Below are 22,713 nucleotides of genomic sequence, written 5' to 3' on the forward strand. Positions count from 1 at the left end.
CTTTAACCATCCGCCCGTTCACTTACTCAATGGGGCGTACACCCAACCATCCGCCCCATTTAAAATGAAATTCATCAGGCGTACACCCAACCATCCGCCTGTTCACTTACTTAATGGGTGTACACCAAACCATCCGTCCCATTCAAATTTCGGGCGTAAACCAATTTTACGCCCCATTCAAGCGTACACCAAATTTACGCCCGTTTTCGTGCGGTGATTAATTTTACGCTCGACCAAATTTAATCTTCTACCCCTAACGTCACAGTACAGAGTAAACTCAAATTTGATCATTTTTTTTTGTCTTTGATCTTTGGTTATACTCGCACCACTGCAATTGCTCTCAGGGAAAAAAAAAACCCTAAATCAAGTTGCGCCTCCCTCAGAAAAAAAAGAAAAACCTCACTCAGGATTTGTTTAACCAGTGATTTAACAAAGGGATCAGTTTCAGTATGAAGCAAATCAGAAATCGTACATCTGAAGAAACGAAACCAAATCTCAAATTCATAGAAGAAAGAAACGAAGCCATGGCGGCTCCATAACTCAGAGAAATCGAGAAGATGAAGATTAATCTGCTACTGTGGGTCTGGTGATTTTGAAATGCAAGAGACGAAGAAAAGACGATGAAAATTGATAGAGAGACCAATCTTTCTGTTGATGAAGAAATCAGATCGAGATGAAATTGGTTCGACTGAATTGCAAGAGCTGAAAGAACACTGATTTGAACCCTAACTTGGTCGTTGCCATCTTCACTGAAATCTGGGTAACTGCCCATACGACCAACACACTAAAACCCCCATAAATCTGTTGCCCTCGCTGCTGTATCTCTCAGACAAACCCATTTCGGATCTGGGTTTAGAAATCCCCAAATTGATTGGAATCTCAACCTGGCTCAAACACCCATCAATTCCATCCAGCAAACTCATTATCAGATCCACCTTCAGCTGCCTTGTCAAACCTTAATTCTCTCAAGAACAACGAATTCCAGTTTGATTTCATCGATTCATAAATTTATTTTGCGTGTGTGTTTGAAGATTAATTTTTTTTTTTTTAAATATTCAAGGGTTCGTGAAATGGGGATGTTGGAGGGTGAGAGTGGCGGTTCATCACCGTCTATGTCGATGGTGAAGAAGAAGCTTGGTGTTACAAATCCAATTTCAATTGCTGGTCCGACTGAATCTGATTTGCAGAGAAGCTTAGAATTGGGAAAGGCATGAGTTTGTGGGGATTTCGGATTTGTTTTGTTTGTTTGATTGTTTTTGTGAAGTTTTTGGTGGATTCTGGATTATACGAAAGTAAAGAAGAAGCTGCTCAAAGAGAAGAGATTCTGAGTCAGATCAATCTGGTAAAAATTGAGTCAGGAGGATGAAGCTCGAAACTTTTTTCAACAGGTAGAGAAACTGGTTCTTTTGGTTCAGACTTGTTCTAATGATGTTTATATTGTGTCATTATGAGGTTAAGGGACTGGTTATTGCTTCTGAAATTTAAGTTTGACGTGGCTTTCATATGGAATTAGATTAATTCTGGGGTGGAGTACTGCCACCGGCACATGGTAGTTCATCGAGATCTTAAGCCTGAGAACCTGCTGCTGATGATGAGATAGTAGTGATGACCACAGCCTTGAAGGAGGATCCACTGGAATCAAGAGCAGTGACGAAGAATAAGGAGACTGTTACGCTCATGCTTCCACTGGTATATATGGTTATTGCTATTTTAGCTTGTGCCTGTTGTTATTTATTCAGATAACTGTTGCAGTTTCGATTGTTATTTGAGTTTGTAAACTGCATATGCGTGCAGATGAAGACGGAGATGAATCATCTGAATCACCATTGTCATCATCATTATAGGAAGAAGAAGTCAGAGTTGCTGAGAAGAAGAACAAGAAGAAGCGCAGTCATTTGAGGACTAAAGATGAGGATATCGCATTGAGAAGTACACGACAAAGAGTAACCTGTTACCTTTTTTTTTTATCGGCGATGAATTCTAGTCCGTGAATCTTTTTTTTTTGTGTTCATTGCAGATAGAGTCTTTATCTGTTACCTTCCATGGTCATGATCTCATAGTGGATTCTGAAATGGAGCTCAATTATGGCAGGTTTGTAGCTTCTGGTTTTATTTGTTCACTTACTTATCTTCCGTTTGATGCAAACTTTGGTCAGTTAAAAGTAACCTGTATTTTCGAATCTCTTTCTGTTTTTCCAGGCGTTACGGTTTGCTTGGTTTGAATGTTTGTGGAAAGTCTACTATCTTAACTGCAATTGGAAAAAAGGGAGCCTCCTATTCTGGATATTTACCATCTGTTATAAATTGTGATGACGAGAGGCTGAAATTGGAAAAAGAAGCTGAACGTTTGGCTGAACAGGTTTGTGAAATGATGCCACTCACTATGCAGTGCTTTGAATTCTAAATATTTGGAGTTTGGTATGGAGTTTAATGCTCTTTTGTCATTAGGATGATGGTGGTGGAGAAGCTCTAGATCGTGTTTATGAACGGTTGGAGTCTTTGGATGTTGCAACAGCTGAGAAACGTGCAGCTTGAATTCTGTTTGGTCTTGGTTTTGACAAGAATATGCAAGCCAAGAAAACACGGGATAGTTATGGAATTATAGAGTACCAGGATGTTGATGCTTGCAGCCCAAGATGTTGCTGCACGGTGCAAGGTATTTAGTCTTATTGTTCACTAAATGTTGGTCAGCTGATTACATGATTGTGTACATTAGGCTTTCATACTTGAATTTGAGTATCCCCACTGATATTTATCTTGTTCAGGTACTTGGTGTTACTTCATTTGCATCACTCTGTAGTTATTTTTGATAAATTTTTTTACATGTCACATTAGATGTTTGAAACAATACAGAGAGCTGAAAGTTGGGAGCTTGCATCACTCTGTAGTTGGGAACACCATGGCTTTATAACAGTGATCATCAATAGATTGGTGACTTGCGTTATACTTGATTGACTTAATTTCGAGAAACTTCAATATATTAGTAAACTAGTGGCTTATTTTGTGTGTTTTGTTTCTGCTTTATCGTTGTATCAATTATCATATACTCAGATTGCATCTGTAATTCTACTTATACATGTTTCTTTGGGGGGAAATAGAAATAATCCACTGGATAAGTCAATGGCATCAAAAGCAATGTGATAAAATGCACATATAGCTTGTTTATCATTCACTAGTTCGCTGATTACTTATCTGCTCTGTTGGCTAAACCTTGTTGGTAGTCTCTAACCTTTTCTCATGCTATTTGTGTTGATCTAGGGCAATGCAGGGAGCTGGACAACAGAGGAAGAAACCGCACTGAAAGAAGGTGTCCAGAAGCATGGTAAATGAAATCTCAGCACTTGCTCAAAGAGCTTAATATGACTATGGAGGTGTTCTATGGACTTCCTAGCCAGGTGCGAGACCAACTTGTAAAGACTCAGCGCAATGCTGGGACCTTTAATATGTTGATTCAGAAAGAAAGCTTGCTCGTAGCTCTGTATTTGAGACCAATAGTGTCAGATAAAATCAACTTAGGGATAGCTGGGAAGATGGCAATCCTGGTTCATGGGGGTCAAGCCTGCAACCATAGGGGATTTGGAGAGGCACTTTGATGCATATGGGAAGATCTTGAATATTTTTTTTAGTGTTATTAGATTACTATCTTGGAGATCTGATCTTGTTTTCAAATACATGGTTATTAAAGTATTACAGATTTAATTTTGTATTTAAATTCTCAAAACTTTTTTTTTTTTCAAATCGAATATGTACTACAACTCAGGATTAGAGTTGTCAAGGAAATGACATACAACTCTTGTCAAAGAAGTGACATACAGCTCAAACCACAGTTGTCCAAGAAATGACATACAACTCTAATCATAGTTGTCAAGGAATTCGCATACAACTTAAACCAAAGTTGTCAAAGAAATGACATACAACTCTTCCCAAAGTCGTCAAGGAATTCACATACAACTCCAACCATGGTTGTAAACTAAATTTCTACAACCCCAACAAACGTAGTGTAGGAGTTATTTTCACAACCCAGGTAAGAGTTGTGTTAGGCATTAAAAGGAAATTTCAAAAGACTTTCACAACTGAAAAAAGCGTGGTATACAATGGAACGACAACCGTGTTTACAACTGGTATTGACGAGTTGCAAACAATTGAAGACTTTCTACAACCCCCTTGTGCAACCCATAGATATCCGTTGCCGTATACCGTATGACAACTGTTTTTTGGTGTAGTTGATCGATGTTTTTCCCGTAGTGTATGTATGTGTAAACTCTAAACCAAAATTATACACTAACAAATATATATGCAAGCGGTAAACACTATTATACAACAAGTGAATGAAATAAAGACTGACCGCCTGGACAATGAACACTTTTCCTAGTGGTAGTAAGATAATCAGCATAGACCGTCGTTAAGAAAGTAGACTTGTAACAAATCATAAAGTATTCCATCATTTGCGGTTTTATGACATGCTTAAATGAAATAATTAGCCTTTTCTTGGAATTGCTCAAGCACTTCTGAATAGCCTTTTGCTTTCCTTTGCAACAAAAATTGCAACCAAAGCAAAACTAAGTATATATTAGGCTTAACGAAAAGAGTAACCATGACTTTAAAATTTGGTTACTGGCAACAAAAAAATCATTAAAACATATTCGAACTTATCAGCTCAACTATTCAAATGGGGATTTAAACTTCAAATAGGGTGAATATTACAATAAGATAGGATGTAACTATTCGAATAAGGTGGATGCAATTGGTTACATCAAGTGTTACTACCATTCGACATAGAACGTAACTGGTTACATCCAGTGTTACTACTATCCGACACAAGACGTAACTCCGGTGTTACTACTATTCGACATGGGACGTAACTGGTTACATCCAGTGTTACTAATATTCGACACAACTGGTAGCATCCAGTGTTACTACTATTTCAATAGAGTGGATGTAACTGGGTACATCCAGTGTTACTACTATTCGAATAAGGGGATGTAACTGAGTACATCCAGTGTTACTAGTATTTCGACACAAGATGTACCCAGGTACATCAAGCAACAACATAAGATCTAACTGGTTATATCCAGTGTTAATACTACTACTCGAAGCAATAACATAGAACATATCTAGATACATCCAGTGTTGTTGTTGTTTCTCTGATTTTAATTCCTGTAAACATACTAAAGTTTTGTAAGTTTCCGCTTTGAAAAATTTGATAGAAAGAATCCTGACATTATTGTATCTAGATACACTGATTCCATCAATCATCTGAAATTAGTTTACATCCTAAATACACGGATTCCATCGACTACACAGATTCAATCAATCAACTTAAATTAGTTACATCCAATAGTATGATGTTATTAGTCTTGTAATCATTAAAGTTAAAACCACCAACAGATGCAAACCAGTTACATCCTAACTTAAAGTTAGATGTAAACCAGTTACATCCTATCAAATCTAGCCGTAGAGATGCTATATGCCATAGAAAATCACTCGAGCATTCTTACAAACACATGTTGAGCATGACTTCGATTATGCATATTCTTAGAATACAATTCATATAACCATATGCAAAACATTTTCATCAAAAACATACAATTCATATTAACAGATGCAATCCAGTTTCATCCAAAACATAAACATAAAAGTCTTTACAACAACCCAACTAACATCCAGTTACATCCAGTGAAATGAAAATAAAATCAAGTAATTCAACAATTCAATCATACGATTCTGAAATTAAAATCAAAACATAGTTAGGGTTTGGAAACTTACGATTTCTAGGAGACATTTTGTGGAATTGATCGATTGAAACCCTAATTAAGTTAGAAATATTTCATGTTGCAGTTGGTATCGATGTTTTGTAGACGGCGGCGAAACCAAATTCAACTATGCTGATACTGTTGATATCGTTGTTAGTGAGCAGACGATGGAGAAACCGATTTCTGATAATATTAATGCTGAGCAGACGATGGAGAAACCAATTTTTGATAGTGTTGATGGTGATATACATTGACGCCGCTGGTAGTGAGTAGACGAAGAAGGATGATTGTGGTGGAGAAAGTGTATTCTGGTTTCTTTTCGAAATGGTGGAGAGAAGGAGAGATCGATGATTTTTAGGTAGTTTCTGTCTGTTTCAAATAAAAAGATGGATAAGAAAAAGGGTATTACTGTCTATCTCAAATAAAAATATGTCCTGTCCATTTGATCCAGGGGAAAGATTTACCCGTCCATCTGAACCAGGAAAAGTACCCTTTTGATCAAATAGCCCATTTTTTGTTTCTTTTTAGCGTGTATTATGCAAAATGCAAATCATAAGAACAAATTTATTCGAACTGATATAGCTTGCTAACAAAAGAAAAATACTCGTTAAAGATTTTTTACCCAAAATGCCCCACCTCAACAAAGATCTTAGCTCCGCCACTTGATGTAGTATAGAAAGTTGAATCACCTTTGATAATTTACATTGTTGGATAATACATATATGCATTTTTATTTATTTTTTGGATGCATACGTACATGCTGGTATGATATACGCTTTTCGTTTGGACTTGCTCATAAAAATGTATACTTAATCAGGTGAACCAGCTGGTCAATTCCGAATACCCTACCCTCTGTACACATCGTACTGAATAGGAATATGCAATAGGCATAATCAACAAGAAGGTTAATTGCTTAAAAAAAAAAGAAAAAAAGAATTAAGCTAGCTAATAAGTAAATCTTCATATTCATTAATTAAGAGTAGGAGGATTACATAAACTACCAGCAAATGTCTGGTCTGATTAGAAGATACTGAAACCCAGCTGAGAAACTAATTCTACTATGAAAATAACAACATCATAACAACACAGTACTAGGCACTAAGCAGTGAATGATAGCTAACGAAGCTCCGCATAAGTATGTGCAACAGACCTCCTTATGTGGCATAAAGCTTCATCACCTGAACACCCATTTTATTCTTCATCACATAGTATCTATTTATTCCGGCTAAATGCAAATCCTCCAGTGATATAATTTTGGCAATTACTGAACCCTGCAGCGAGACACATTAGCAAACATTTAGTACAAAACTTTAAGCAAAATTATATTAAATCAGAGCTCATTTACTCCGAACTCTGAATGACTTTATCATCTCTATTAAAAAGTTGTTAATTAGATATTAAAAAAAAAAAAAAAAAATCTACAGATACGTACTGGGTGCAGTCAGTGGAGGGGCTGATCTCGTAAGGGATGTCAACACCACATTTGCTTGGGAGTGACGCAGCATTATCATAGTTGATCCCGGGAATACTAGAGGATGCACTCTTCAAACAATTACAAGCAGCTTGACGGTCTTCAGTGGTAGTAGCAGCTGCAAGGAGAGACTCAACTCCTGCACAACAGCTAGGTTGAAGATCAGACCCTGTCAGGTAACCAAGGCATGGTGCCATCTGTGTAGTCACCGTACCACATGAGATTGCACCTTCAGCTGCATAAGGTGCAACCACAACCATGCAAGCAAGAAGCACAGTTGCCAACTTAAACATTGCTGCTGCCATTTTCTTAGTTTCTACTCTCTAAACTTGGAAAACTAGATTTTTCCTTTTTACCAAAGAAACCTTGCTCTATTTATTATACTGAGCTTAGATGATTGGAAATTTGGAATGCTTATGAGTTCATGGTTTGGTTGCAAGCCATAGAAGGGTTTATATAGGGACCGAATGCTAGTCATTTTGTGCTAGTTAGGTTACAGTTGGGGGTTGGTTACATATTAATTGATCTTTTAAGATTTCTTTGTCAAGAATTTTAAACATTCCTTGCCTCGATCATCTCCAAATCTCTCCTTTTCTATAATTCTATTTATGTGATAGGTCGAGTCAGATCTGAGTCATAGGTCGAGTCAGATCTGACTCAAAATGCAAAACAAATGGTCTGACTGCTGACTCGGTCCGAGTCAGAGGTAGACTCAGATCCAGACGCCGAGTCAGCTGCAAACAAACATAATGTTAGACAGCTATCCCAGTTTCTCTAAAACTGACTACTATCTGTTTTCTGAACCATCTTCAATTCTTTGATTAAGAAATTATTTCTTTGAACCAACAATCTCAAGTTCCCAACCATATTTGTCTACTAACGACATCCCAACCCAAATCTACTATATTTGACTAATCACAAATGTGTACAGCTTCGCATGCTGTACCTAGATTTTGTTTCAGAATTTCGTTCAATGACAAAGCAACACGCGGAAGGCCAACTCATTTTAAGGGAACCAAGCTATTAACTGCACCGTCCAACCGATGCATGATTTTCAAAATTTTCTACGTGTCCAAAAAAAATATATCAAGTCCGAGGAAAAATGAAATGCTTCACTGCTTCAGAAAGGGACCAATATCCATATGACTGAATGGTTGTGACAATCATGGTCCAATACTTAATATCACTTCTGCGACTGAAAAATGTTGATTATTTTTCCTCCTGACAACATCTAAATCGAAGTAAGTGTATTAGATCAAAAAAAAAAAAAAAATGGTGCAAAAGAAGGTTCACCAAAGGTGGAACATACGTAAAAAGGAAGAAAAAAATATAGAAAAGAAACTATTAGCTCTTATTTTATTGGTTTGGATTTAACAAATACTTGAGCTTCCTCTTGTTTTTATGGCTTTATTTGTAGACATGCGGTGTTTTGGCCATAGATTTAGCAATTTGAAGTCATAGAAGCATTTGGACTGGACGACTATACTCTAGTGGCTACTAAGAAAGAAAAGAAAACCCTGGGAAATCATTATTCACATTTTCTGGGAAGTGGCAATTTGGGTTACTAGGATTCCGTTCAATATGTAGGATTTCTTCTTCACATATGTAACAGTTCAGTCGAAAAGTTCGGAACATGAGGCACCGCAGCAGCCATACCAGTCGAAAAGTTTGGAACATAAGGCACCGCAGCAGCCATACCAGTGTTGGTTAAACTTCAACATTAAGCCTAAGATAATCTCTAACAAGTTGGTTAGGATAAGAAAAGGCAATTGATGTAATCCTAAGGGAATTAGAAGTCATCTAGTTCTAAGAAAAGGAAAGACATGTAATAAGGTAATAGGACTAGGAAAAGGAATTCATAGTTCTATATATATATATGCTCACCAAAGTTGTGGTTGATCATATGAGCAAGATTAGAGCCTGTGTTTAGTTTTGAGAGATTTTCTAAACATCAATGAAGAGAGTTTTCTTTATATAAGCTAAGTTTTATCTTGCAGTTGCCATTAATTGGTATCAGAGCCAGTCTACACCGAGACATGGGAGACGAGAGCACCATCATACATGCAAAACAGTTCACGCCACCATCAATACAAGTTCCAATCCTCAACGCCACAAACTACACAATATGGGCCATGAGAATGAAGGTACTGATAAAAATCTACAAAGTTTGGGAGACAATTGAACCTGGTACATTGGACCCAGACAAAAACAATGTTGCCATTGGATTACTCTTTCAAGCAATACCAGAATGTCTTGTTCTACAAGTTGGTGAACAAGAAACTTCAAAGAAAATTTGGGATGCAATAAAGGCACGTAATCTCGGAGCTGATCGAGTTAAAGAAGCCCGTCTGCAAACCTTAATGTCTGAATTTGAAAGAGTGAAGATGAAAGACACTGATACTATTGATAGCTTTGCAGGAAAGCTATCAGAGATAGCCTCAAAAGCTGCGTCACTTGGACAATCCATTGATGAAGGTAAACTGGTAAAGAAGTTTCTCAATAGTTTACCAAGATCCAAGTATATTCATATCATAGCTTCTCTTGAACAAGTCTTAGATTTAAAGAAGACTAGCTATGAAGATATAATTGGAAGATTTAAAGCATATGAAGAGAGAATCCTTGATGAAGAAAACAATGGAGAAACTCAAGGAAAACTCTTGTACACAAACTCTTACCAACAAAACTCTGCGACAAGAGGAAGAGGTCGTGGAAGAGGTGGTAGAGTAAACAGAGGCCGAGGAAGGGGAGGAAGGTTTAACTCACAAGATAGAACAAAAAGTCAGAATGATCAAAACCAAGGGAAATAAAAGAAGGATAGATCAAACATTATTTGTTACACATGTGATAAACCAGGACACTTCTCGTCTGTATGCCCTGAAAGAATACAAAAGATGGAAGAAGCAAACAAGAATGAAACAAGGGAAGCAGATACAGCTCTTTTCATGCACGAAATTGTATTCTTAAACGAAGGGAAACTAATACCAAAGAACTACGAATCAAAGGATGGAGAAGAAGGAATCTGGTATTTAGATAACGGAGCCAGCAATCACATGACTGGTAAGAAACACTACTTCTCTGAACTCAATGAGAAAATCAAAGGACAAGAGAAGTTTGGAGATGGATCTTCTGTAGAAATTGAAGGGAAAGAATCAATTCTATTTCAGAGCAAGACCGGAGAACAGAAGCTTGTCACAAAAATCTACTTCATCCCAAACTTACAAAGCAACATTCTAAGTTTAAGACAAGTTACAAAAGTTGGATGTGATGTTAGAATGCGACAAGATTATATAACAGTTCATGACCCAAGTGGAAGACTTTTAGTTAGAGTCTCACGCTCACAGAATAGACTCTACAAGATAAGTCTCATGATTGGGAAACCAATGTGTCTACACATGAGCCTTGAAGATCAGACATGGAAGTGGCATGCAAGATTAGGACACATAAGCTTTAGAACTTTAAAGGCAATATCTCAAAACAAGATGGTTCGAGGACTACCACAGATAAATGATAAAGCAAAAATCTGTGAATCATGTTTAGTTGGGAAACAAACACGTCAAGGTTTCCCAAAAATAAAGACATTCAGAGCCTCAGAGCCATTAGAACTTCTCCATGCTGACTTATGTGGTCCTATCACACCACAGACACTTACGAATAACAAATACATATTTGTTATCATAGATGATTTCTCTAGATACATGTGGTCCATCTTGATGAAAGAAAAGAGTGAAGCATTCGACAGATTCAAAGTACTTAAGACTATGATTGAAAAAGAGTTCAATAAGGAGGTAAAGATACTTAGAACAGACAGGGGAGGAGAATTCACATCAGTAGAGTTCAACAAATATTGTGAGTTAAATGGAATCAAAAGGAAACTCACAGAACCATATACACCACAACATAACGAAGAAGTAGAAGAAGAAGAAGAAGAAGAAGAGGAGATCGATGAAATAACTCAACCCATTCCACTGCGAAAATCAACAAGACAGATACATAAGCCACATTATTTGGAGGATTATGTTATTCAATCCGTGGAAGAATGTGAGATAATGCTACTTTCTGTTAATGATGAACCAAGGAGCTTTAAGGAAGCAAAGGTTTCGTCTAAATGGACACAAGCATGTGGAGAAGAAATTGTTTCAATCAACAAAAACAAGACCTGGTTTGTAGTTAATAAGCCGAGTGGGGTAAAAGTGATTGGTCTTAAGTGGATCTTCAAAGTTAAAAGAAATGTTGATGGAACTATTAACAAATATAAGACAAGACTTGTAGCTAAGGGATACGTTCAAGAATCAGGCATAGACTTTGATGAAGTTTTTGCACCAGTTGCTAGAATTGAAACAATACGCTTATTAATTGTAGAGGCAGCATCAAACTCATGAGAAATTCACCACTTAGACGTTAAGACATCATTCTTACATGGTGAATTGCGGGAAGATATGTATATTGAACAACCATAAGGTTTTGAAGTAAAAGGACAAGAGCATAAGGTTTATAAGTTATCAAAAGCTCTATATGGTCTAAGACAAGCTCCTCGAGCCTGAAATACAAAGTTAGATCAAATCTTAAAGGGAATGAGATTCATAAAGTGTTCTAAAGAAACTTCTGTATACAGAAAAGAAGAAAAGGGGACACTACTAGTAATTGCAGTCTATGTAAATGATCTATTTTTTACTGGCAACTCCCTTAAGGTGATCAATGAGTTCAAGAGAGAAATGTCATCAAAGTTTGAGATGTCAGACCTCGGAAAACTCACTTATTACCTTGGCATAGAAGTCCATCAAGGAGTAGATGGGATTCAGATTAAACAAGAAGCTTATGCAAGGAGAATTCTGAAAGAAGCAGGACTTGAAACTTGTAATCCAACTAAGATACCAATGGAGTTTGGAATTAAAGTTTCAAAGGCACAAGAAGAAGCAGAGATTGATTCAACGAGTTATAGAAGAAATGTTGGATGCCTAAGATACTTGTTACACACAAGACCAGACTTGGCTTTCTTTGTGGGAGTAGCACGCCTTTATATGCAGAGTCCACGCAAGTCTCATGGTGATGTAATAAAGCCGATATTGAGATATCTAAGAGGAACAATCAGCTGTGGATTGAAGTATGGTCGAGGAGGATCAAAAGGAATTGTTGGGTATAGTGATAGCAGTCATAATATTGACCAAGATGATGGGAAAGGTACAACTGGTCATATATTTTATCTAGGTGAAGCACCTATTACATGGTGTTCACAGAAGAAAGACACTATAGCCCTCTCATCATGTGAAGCTGAGTTTATGGTCGCAACAGAAGTAGCTAAACAATCAATATGGCTTCAAGAACTGTTGGGTGAAATCAAAGGAAGATAACCTGAAAAAGTTCTCATCAAGATTGATAATAAGTCTGCAATTGCACTCACTAAAAATCCAGTGTTTCATGGGAAGACGAAACACATTCACAAAAGGTATCATTTCATACGAGAATGTATCGAGAAGGAGATCATCAACGTTGAACACATACCAGGAACTGAGCAGAAAGCAGATATATTGACAAAGGCATTAGCTCGGATCAAGTTTGAAGAAATGAGACAACTGATTGGAGTACAAGATATGTCACGGGTAAGGTTGAAGCTTAACGGGGAGAATGTTGGTTAAACTTCAACATTAAGCCTAAGATAATCTCTAACAAGTTGGTTAGGATAAGAAAAGGCAATTGATGTAATCCTAAGGGAATTAGAAGTCATCTAGTTCTAAGAAAAGGAAAGACATGTAATAAGGTAATAGGATTAGGAAAAGGAATTCATAGTTCTATATATATATATGCTCACCAAAGTTGTGGTTGATCATATGAGCAAGATTAGAGCTTGTGTTTAGTTTTGAGAGATTTTCTAAACATCAATAAAGAGAGTTGTCTTTATATAAGCTAAGTTTCATCTTGCAGTTGCCATTAACCAGAAGCCTTGGTTTGATCCATGTGCAGCGGCTTAATGTCCCTGCTTCGCATATACGCCAAAAATTGCCCAGGAAGTTCTTCTAAAAGAGATTGAACAACAGAGAGCTGATTACCTGTTCATAAGACATTCGAAAATGTCAAAGCCAAAACAAAGACTACGCGCAACAATTTTTCAACTCTAAGATCACCCATATATATTACGTTCCTGCAAGGGCGGTCTCTTCTATATTGTGATCAAAGGATGGCCAAAAAAAATCTTAGCACATAAAAAAAAAATAAAAAAATTTAGGACATAGTAGCCTATCTCAAGCAATTTAAGACTTACCCTGCACTTCGCGCATAGGCACAAACTGTACAATGTCTCGTGTTGCAAACTGTCCAGTCCTACTCTTTAAGCGATTGCCGTTATCAGCATCCAGTATCTGTAAAACCTTGCAAGTATAAGAAACCTGAGAATATAGTAGAAAAGTGCCAACAATCCCCAAGAACAGCGTCAATCTGTACACTTGAGAACTGGCAGTTAATTTGGAGCACTTAGTAGGAAATTCATTTGTTACCTCCATATTGTTAAATTCAGCGTCACCGACACCAACAATAAGAATTGACAAGGGTAAATCTGAAGCTCTAACCAAACAGTCTATGGTTTCTTGAAGATCAGTAACCACACCATCCTGGAAAGTAAAGGCATTCACGATTATATGAGAAATGAATTAAGTGGAACAAAAATTGATTCAGCAAAAATGTTCTTCTAGTCTCCTACTTACTGTGATGATGAGCAATACAAAGTACTTTGTCTGGTCATGCAAGGACTCCTCAGCAATTTGTGCAGCTCTGTTTATAACTTTACCGAACAAAGTAGGACCATGAAGACTAAAGTTCTGTAAGGCACTTGAATAGGCAGACATGATACCGCTTACGCCTTCAACCTGCAATGAAAACGTCAAAACACGATCAATGCATAACATGAAAAGATAAAGGGTACGAGCTCAAACTAATTAAGAGAAATCCATTGGACATTGGTAACTGAAGTTACCTCAGGTTCACCAGAGCTTCCATTCAGGTTAAAGCAATGAGACACAACATCATTAGCTGGCCTTCCACCAAAACCCCATGCAGGGAAACGCTTATCAGAATCATAGAACTGTATGACCTGTCCAACTTCAAATATAGCCTGTACAACATTCATTGAGCCATTATAAAAATGGATTGCAAGGAGCAACAACTACGGAAAGGTTTAAAAAAAATATTTCATTTAGTAAAGAATTTTTGGTAAGAATCATGTGATGTATGGTTAACCTGCTGGTAGGCATTCAATCGACCTGATGGATCAATATAATGCAAAGACGTTGGACTATGAGGATCTCCGTTTGACGCTACAATAAGAGATCAAGTTTGTAAGCTAACTACAGTAAGAACGCTAAATAATCAGACAAATTATCTTCTAAAACCATTGAAAAAGGCTTACATGTAAAATCAATGGCAACCATAAAGTTAAGCTCGAATCCACTAGAAATGTAGTCCAAAAAACTATACTGTGTTTTCTGGATAAACTTACCCTATAAGGTCATGCTTCCCGTTGCTGTTGAAATCAAAACATTCCAGCACTAAAGGAGTGTCCTGCAGCAAGTTGCAAAATATGTAAGCCTGTAGTTGGAACACCGAGACAACAATAACTTGACAAGATAAGAAACTACAAAGCTTGCCTTGCTTCCGAATTGCTGTGAAGTCAAGCATACTGGTTTCCAAGTTGGATTCAAATTGTTATTCACCACTTCTGTTTTAGAAATCGCGATATTTACACCTTCCGCAATTCTGGATAGTCGTAAGAAAGGGTCCTATTATAGCAAAAGAAAAGAGTGTTGGTTAGATTGGGATCTATAATGTATTCATGGATGATAAATAGGATAGAATTCCTGGAAAGTTTGATCATTCTTTAAAGAATACGTACACTTTTAGAAAATAGGTCCTTGTTATCCAACTTGGAACAGCGGAAAATCATCTCAACAGCATGCTTTGAAGTAATTGTTTCCTCCGCATAAACAGTAATTGTGCCTTGATTTTTCATGACCCCTTGCCCATTTCTTACTGTAAGTTTGAGCGTCAAACTCTTGTTGTCTTTAGTAACTATCTGTCGGAAATAAAGAGATAAAATAAGTATACACTCCTTACAGTGTCACCCTTGTATAGTGGTTAAAACTCAAATGAATTACCTCTGACAGAGCACAAGTGGCCTCTCCTAGGAAGTCTTGCTCATCCAAATTCAGCGTAACTAAACCCAGACTTAGCGGTGTTAGGGTGTGTACCCTCCGAAAGGCATTTCTAGTGTAACTAAACACGGCTTTCGGCCAAATTATTCATGCCTTAACTAAACCAAGTACGGTAGTACGTGGACTACGAGAAGAAAAACATGTAGGATAGATACCTTCAAAGGCATTTTATGGTATTTGGTGTCAACGTCATATACACACACGGAACCTGAAACAAGTAACACAAAATGAGTCGAAGACTGAGATCTATGGTTGTAACTAAGAGAAGAACTGAAGTTCGTCCAAATGACAGCGGTCACTTACACCAATGGCTGAACAATCTCAAACTGGTAAACAGTGGAAACCTTTGTAATCCAAACCGGATCCAGTGTATTCATAATCACTTCTGTACGGCCAATTTCCTCAAGCTTTCCATCACCTCTCTTTGCATACACTATGGCCATGGGGTCACTCTACAAGAAAAGTGGAGGAACAACAGATTATACTATCTACATACAGCAGGCACAGCGGAACTGTTGTCAAGTATAAGTGGACTGAAACACATACCTTTGAGAAAGCATCCATATCAAGTAACTCCTTGGCAGACAAGGATAACTGCAATACAAGTTTGTATGAAATTACTAAACTCATACTAGAAAAATAACAAAACTCAATACATAGCATTTAAACCCGGTGCACCTGTCAACCAACTATCCCAGCAATGACATCATACGCAATTCAGATAAACTAAGGTATACATTCCCACCTCATCAATTTACACTAGAGAATTTCAGTTGACTTGGTTCAACAATCATTCTACGTTCATCCGAAGATAAAGATAATTGAACACAAAATTACTGACAGTAAAAAGCTCATGACCTCAAGAAGCCACCAAGAACACAGGAAAAACGCATGTCATTGTCATTGTCAAAGGCAAAGCTTCTTGACAGAACCATCTGTGATCCCAAAACAGGTAACTGACATCCATGCCCTAATAAGTTATCCAACAACTGGTACTTCCATCCATAACAATATCATACTTGACATATTAGCAATTTTCACACGCGGGTCATATAATGCCAGGTTGTAATTGCACTGTCCATATAATCCATGCTCAATCCCACATTCATTTATCTTCTGTCTAGATACCTTATTCCGGTCTTAGACAATCCGTCATACATAGGAATCAAAACACTAAACATACATGGCCGATTATATTCAGTTAAACGACAATAAACACAATTGGCAGAATCTTTCATCTTTTTTTTTATGTAGTTTTCACAGTTTTTTTTTTTTTTTTTAATTCAATATGAATTTTCAACTCAGGTCAATGTATTATTCTGAAATCTAGTAAAATTAGGGTTTAATAATATTTTTGCTAGCATCAGTAAAATAAAATATCTTTTTGAATTACCTAATTTTTAGCATTCTAATTTCTATCGGTCTACTAAAATGTAATAAAAAGAAAAACACCGTTAACGGAATTGTATGTGAAACTTTGATGCCAATATCATTTCCCTTAGACGAGAAATTTGAAACTAACGTGTTGGAGTTATTTCTTAAGAGTTTCAATGTGATTGTTATTGTAACGGGAAGCAAGAAAATAATTTACTGGTCTTTTAATTTGTATAGGAAACGACCAACATTCTATTATAACATTAAATTATTGAGCTAGTTTTCGTGTTAAATTGCTTATAATATTCTTGGCTTGCCACCACGCCAATTGCTTCCATTGCATGCATGCTCTCGTAGTGGTGTGGTGTGGCGCACAATAACCTTTTAGGGTAATCCGCTGCATCGTACCATGCATGCTCCGTATTGCATTTCGGATTGATCAATCACATTGGACTTGCTTCAAGAAGCTCCCAACCAAACCTTTCATCAGCCTGGTGAAGTCACATGAATAACTAAGTATACTGTGGGCAAAAAATTATTAGAGTCGAATACGACGGCATGACGTATGCTGCAGACGTTTCGAACTTTCAATCATATGATGCGATAGGGTCACCTCATCATGCAAGTGCTTCATGTCGTTCTCATAAGCATTTTAATGGATAAGGAGCAACGACTCGCACCTCACTAGGTGTGGGTTAACTGGTCAAGTCACCCTCTTATTTTCCAATTTAAACAATTAACTGAAACATATCTCGGAACTTAGATGTGGGTTCGGTATCGCACCTGCCTTACTTTTACATGTCAAGCTGTTTGGGAAACTTACCCTCGTTTGCGTTATGTGATCAGTGCCCTTGAAGTCTTACAAACAAAGATAATCATCAGAACAGATATTTTCCTTATAATTGCTCGACTACCAAAGTTATAAGTCACGACAACAAATAAATTGTTAATGGGCCACAATGCAAAGGTACTGTTACATCACAATGCAAAGCTAGCCTACAGGTTTCATTGGTGTAGATTCGGTGTGCCTCTTTCATAGCGGAAATGATGCCCTTTTAGTGCCACGGGATTTCTTCCGGTGGATTCCACGGTCAGGGTAGCATTGTTGCTTTTATAGTGCCATCTTTTAGTGCAATTGGTATCTGGCCATCCTCCATCTTGATATTGTCGCAGTCTTGGGGAACTTACAGAGATCCTGACATTAATTGACAAAAAAGATATGGTTCTTTATACCTGCAGCCGCGGTTACATTGGTAGTATAGCCATCTATTGCGGCTAACAAATAAAAGGAAATACATGAAAAATAAAAGACTGAAAATAAAAGGTAAATCTGAAAACCACCGAAAGGTGTTGGACACCCATATGTTGCCTCGTTAAAAAGCTTGTCAAGGAAAACTCAAAGCCAAAAGGATAAAACCTTGACGAAGGAAAAGAGCACAACGCGATGAGTCCTTGAAAAGATCCTAAAATCAAATATACAAGGGTAACCAAATCATTTGTAATTCCTCAATAACATAGGAAGCATTCGGTCTCCATCGTTACCCAATGAGTAGTCTTCTAATACTGACAACATGTAAGGATCCACAACCGAGTTGTGAAGGTATGATAAAACTATCAAGATGGATTCCTGGGCCCTTCTATCACGAGCAAGTTTGATAAAAGTATCACGGCGGCCTGTACAGGAGAGAGATCTCTTCTTAATGTGCAGCTCTTTTCAAACCTGGCATTAGAAACAACATCATTTTCAAGTGGGATATTATTTTTACTTGATGTAATCTTCTGTAATATGTTTTATCTCGTCTTTCTTTTCTTTCTTTCTCACTCCTTGTAAGAAACTTGTGTACTCTCACTTTATCTTAGTAAATCTTATATTTATTAAAAAAGAAAAAGAAAAAATATTCGGTGTGCCTCGAGTGTAACTCGGTACCACTCAATGTCCTTGAAAGGCTCCAAGCACTGTTGCACAGTGTCTGTTGCTAAAACAACAACGTAATTTTTAAAATTCCCATTATTTGATATTTTTGCCTGCTTTACGCCAATCTAGATCATAAGTTAACACTTTCAGAATGCCTAGTCTTTTTTTTTTGAAACAACCCGCAGGGTTAAGGAGACCCAACCCTAACAAGAAAAGAAAACAAAAACAAAAAACAACTACCCCCTATAATAAACCACCATACTCCTATCCTCTTCAATAACCTTTTTTATTTCTTCAGAGAGATCCCCATGATCAATCTGTATAAACTTGTCACGCGTGTGCATAGCCGCAAGTAAGTAAGTTGCTCTATTCGTCTCTCTATAAGCATGAGAGAATATTACTCTGCGAAATTGTCTTCTCATTCTCTGCAACTTCCTCCATATATGATACACACTCCAAAGAGGTTTAGAATTCCTGTTATTAAGCAGATTGCAAACAGCCATAGAATCTGTAACTAGAAGAACTTTGGGAAATTGTAGTTTTTCGGCAAGAGTTAACCCCAGATCAATACCTTGCATTTCATGAACAAGAATAGACTCAAGAGATGAACCCCCAATAGCAGCACCAATAGGAAGACCATCACCCCCTCTGATAATAACACCACAACTCCTCACAGTGTCAGTTCTAGATCCATCCACATTTACCATAGCTTCATCAGAAGCAGGAAATTTCCATCAGCAGGCAATTCTTTCTTCTTGATCAAAGTACAAGAAAATCTCCATATATGCAGAAAGTTAGTAACCTGTACAGAATCAGAGAACTAACATCTACCTTCACTCTAACATCCACCATGATTTGGTAACTGACACTATCAGCAGAAAGACTATGGGAAGAAAATAGTCTTTTATTCTTTTCATTCCAAACATGATAAATAAAGCTGCAGAAGGCTAGTTTTTTAATAGTAGTCACAACACCTATCCCAGAAAATGAGTCAACACACCATTGTATTTCATTATCCCAAATTCTACAAGGCTCTCTAACATAACCCATCTTGAGGATCAGTCCTTTCCATATCTCAGAAGAAAAATGGCAAGTGCAGAATAAATGGTCCTCAGTCTCAATCTCAAGATGACATAATAAGCAACTAGCAGATTCAATAATACCCCATTTAAGCAATTTTTCTCTAGTTTTAAGTCTTTTATGACATGTCAGCCAAGCAATGAAGGACTGCCTAGCCTTAAACCAAATAATTTTAGACAAAATAACTTCATTTGTGCTATAAGATAAAGCAGAGTAGGTACCTTTCATAGAAAAATCCCCATAGTCACTGGCTTTCTAGATTAATTTGTCATCTTCCTTGCAATCCACACTGATATTCTTCAAAATATCGAAATTTAAACCTTTCTATATGATGTGTCACAGGAACATTCCAAGTATCATCCTTGATGAAATTTCCAACCATCAAATTCTCCCCTGGATAATTTGAGAAGATAATTTGAAGGAACCCAATCACACAGTCTTCCATTTGGATGCCAAAACCCTTTAGAAAAGCTAGTATGATTACCATTTCCTAATAAAGTGAGGAAGAATCCTTTAGCAGTTTCCCTACAGCCTAAAATCATCCTCCAACTCCATGAGAAATCCTTAGAAACTAGCATACTCCAAAAATCCCTATTTTTTTATCAAATTTGTTTGAACCCAGTAAGTCCAAATGGTATCCTTTACAGAGATCAGCTCCCAAATATGTCTGAGATTTGCAGCCAGATTTGTAAGCTCTAAATTTTTAACAGCTAGGCCACCTTCTTGATAACTTACAAAAATTTGAGTCCAGCTAATTGGACAATGTATTTTACGCATATCAGTTTCAGCCCAAAGAAATCTCTTGAATATTGAATTAAGTTCCTTGATAACCCTCTTACGCAATATAAAGCAAGAGAACCAAAAATAAACCACACCAGTGATAACTGCTTTTATAAGTAAAAGTCATCCATCATACGAAAGAAATTTAGACTTCCAAGACTTTACTCTCGTAATAAACTTGGCTAGAAGGAGTAAACGATCTGCATAGGAGAGTCTAGTAGAAATCAAAGGAACTCCTAAATATCGAATAGGTAACTAATGATTGTTAGTAGCAAAACATTAATATGAAAAAAAATAAGAATTTTGAGTCCAAATTCTAGGGATTTAGTGTATCTATTTTGAATCCATATGTTAGTTTATGTTTATATATTCGAATGAAGATTGGGTTTGCATAAAATATTAGTGCCAACGTAGATATATTTTGTAATTTACCAGGGTACTTCCATCCAACCTTTCAGATGCTAATATCCTAGATTCTCTAAGGCAAGACTGAACCAATGTCCAGCTTTTCGAGTCATAGGTATTGCACAGCTGCACCCAGTAAGTTTTTACCAGCGCACTCCTGAGGAACTACTGTAGCAACATAAGTTTAATTATAGTTTTTGCTCATTAACAGTAGTTACTCGTATAATTTCGATTCATTTTATAAAACTTATATACTGGGTACTATTCAGATCAACGTGAAAATGGCTACGCGTTCTTCTTCACTCCTATATATAAGAGACATCGCAGACACACTCTCCCTGACATGAGCCTTCCGAATGGCACATGCTGGAAAGCAGTTTTTACAAGGCCTTATGTACATAATGGAGTGAGATATACTCCCAGAGAATTAACACACTATGTTACTCGAGCTGTTTAGTATGTGTTCGAGGACAGCCGCGCAACTGAAAACCTGCTGGTAAATTTTTTATTTAACTTGGGAAGAAAAAAATAAAAAAGGAAGAACAATCTGCAACCTGCTCTTAACAACTTATGATCTTAATGTGTTACATGTTTTCCTTTGACATATTGAGACATCTATAGCAATGAAGTTGCGACGTTTGTCTTGGAGTATCATCAACATAATATTCACAAAATGATTGTCAAAAAGTAATAAACCAGAGCCAGAGGTATTTAAACTGTACAAAAACTATGCTTACCATATTAACATTCAGGATGCTCTCTAATAGCCCCCAAAAAAAGGGCCAAAAAGATATATCTTCATTATATATGTATATCTATGGTTTTATCTTATTTCATCTTTCAATAGTTGTGAAATTTGAATAGTTAACATGACAAAGTATACTTCTAATATTTTTAGTTATTTTTAAGGTTTTTGTTACTACCACCAGTATTAATTTTAGATTTTTCGTATTATAAAAACAAACATGTTGTATGGTAACATAACTAACATCTTGCACAATACAAGTCTACTAAAATTTCTTATTTCTTATACGTTTCATGTGTTACTTTTATATTTAAAATTATAAATATACGTGACTCATTTAATACTTTTAACATTTCAAATTGTAATAATGTTTTGTTCTTTTAGGTTTTTTATTGAGTTTCTTACTAAGAATCATGATTTAGATTTTATTGTTATAAATATATTAAAAGTTTCATAAGTTTTTATGAGTTGTTAATTTTCCTCCTTGTCTGATTAATATGTATAGATAAAAAAACACGAAAAAACATGCAATCATTCTTTTTCACCCCATGTCTTGTATTAAGGACATCCCTGGAAGATGTTAACGTCCACAACTTCATTTAAATGTTATACCTCCAGTAGTCCAGTAAGTTTTCAATTCAATTTAAGATATGATTAAAATTATTAAAAAAATACGTATAACCCCATAAGTTAAATTTTGATCATTTGAGTAAGAAAAATTGATTTTACTTTGATTGTTGGTAACAAAACATCAGTATGAGAAAATAAAAATCTTGTCCAATTTCATCATAACATATATTTACTGATATGTTATGGAGCTTCAGTATATCTATTTAGTTTATGTATCTCTTGGTTTCAATTTATTTTTTTGAATGAAAATTGTATTTGCGTAAAATCTTGATGGTAGTCTATATACTTTGGAATTTACATGGTTCTTCCAAACAAGCCTTGAGATTCCAATATCTTGGATTTTCTAAGGGCACGACTAAACCA

General features: G+C 36.5%; 1 protein-coding gene, 1 long non-coding RNA gene and 1 pseudogene across 3 annotated transcripts; 1 reads left to right on the forward strand and 2 right to left on the reverse strand.

Moving 5' to 3' along the window:
- The first annotated feature begins 373 nt into the window (after window positions 1-373).
- LOC113355252 lies at window positions 374-3,705 on the forward strand. The gene is made up of 7 exons (XR_003362321.1): window positions 374-1,388; window positions 1,514-1,689; window positions 1,795-1,929; window positions 2,018-2,091; window positions 2,199-2,358; window positions 2,448-2,655; window positions 3,258-3,705. It is a non-coding gene; the product is annotated as an uncharacterized LOC113355252 (long non-coding RNA).
- Window positions 3,706-6,694: 2,989 nt separating this feature from the next.
- LOC113355253 (non-specific lipid-transfer protein 6-like) lies at window positions 6,695-7,643 on the reverse strand. Of its 2 annotated transcripts, XR_003362322.1 has the most exons (3): window positions 7,185-7,643; window positions 6,917-7,023; window positions 6,695-6,850 (listed from the first exon to the last, which is right to left on the reverse strand). XR_003362322.1 is itself a non-coding variant. In XM_026598069.1 (2 exons), the coding sequence occupies exons 1-2, from the start codon at window positions 7,526-7,528 to the stop codon at window positions 7,014-7,016; spliced, it is 354 nt and encodes a 117-aa protein (XP_026453854.1). In that variant the 5' UTR covers window positions 7,529-7,643; the 3' UTR covers window positions 6,695-7,013. The 2 variants fall into 2 exon arrangements, 1 of the variants encoding a protein (XP_026453854.1); XM_026598069.1 differs by having other exon boundaries at window positions 6,695-7,023.
- A 5,505-nt stretch (window positions 7,644-13,148) lies between these two features.
- On the reverse strand, window positions 13,149-19,417 carry LOC113358971 (annotated as a pseudogene).
- Window positions 19,418-22,713: the final 3,296 nt, after the last annotated feature.

The sequence above is a fragment of the Papaver somniferum genome, chromosome 3 (assembly GCF_003573695.1).
Source record: "Papaver somniferum cultivar HN1 chromosome 3, ASM357369v1, whole genome shotgun sequence".
NCBI classification, from domain to species: Eukaryota; Viridiplantae; Streptophyta; class Magnoliopsida; order Ranunculales; family Papaveraceae; genus Papaver; species Papaver somniferum.

Bases quoted from the DNA above. Each gene is read 5' to 3' on its own strand.
- LOC113355253 (XM_026598069.1), bottom strand. From the start codon at position 7,528: ATGGCAGCAGCAATGTTTAAGTTGGCAACTGTGCTTCTTGCTTGCATG.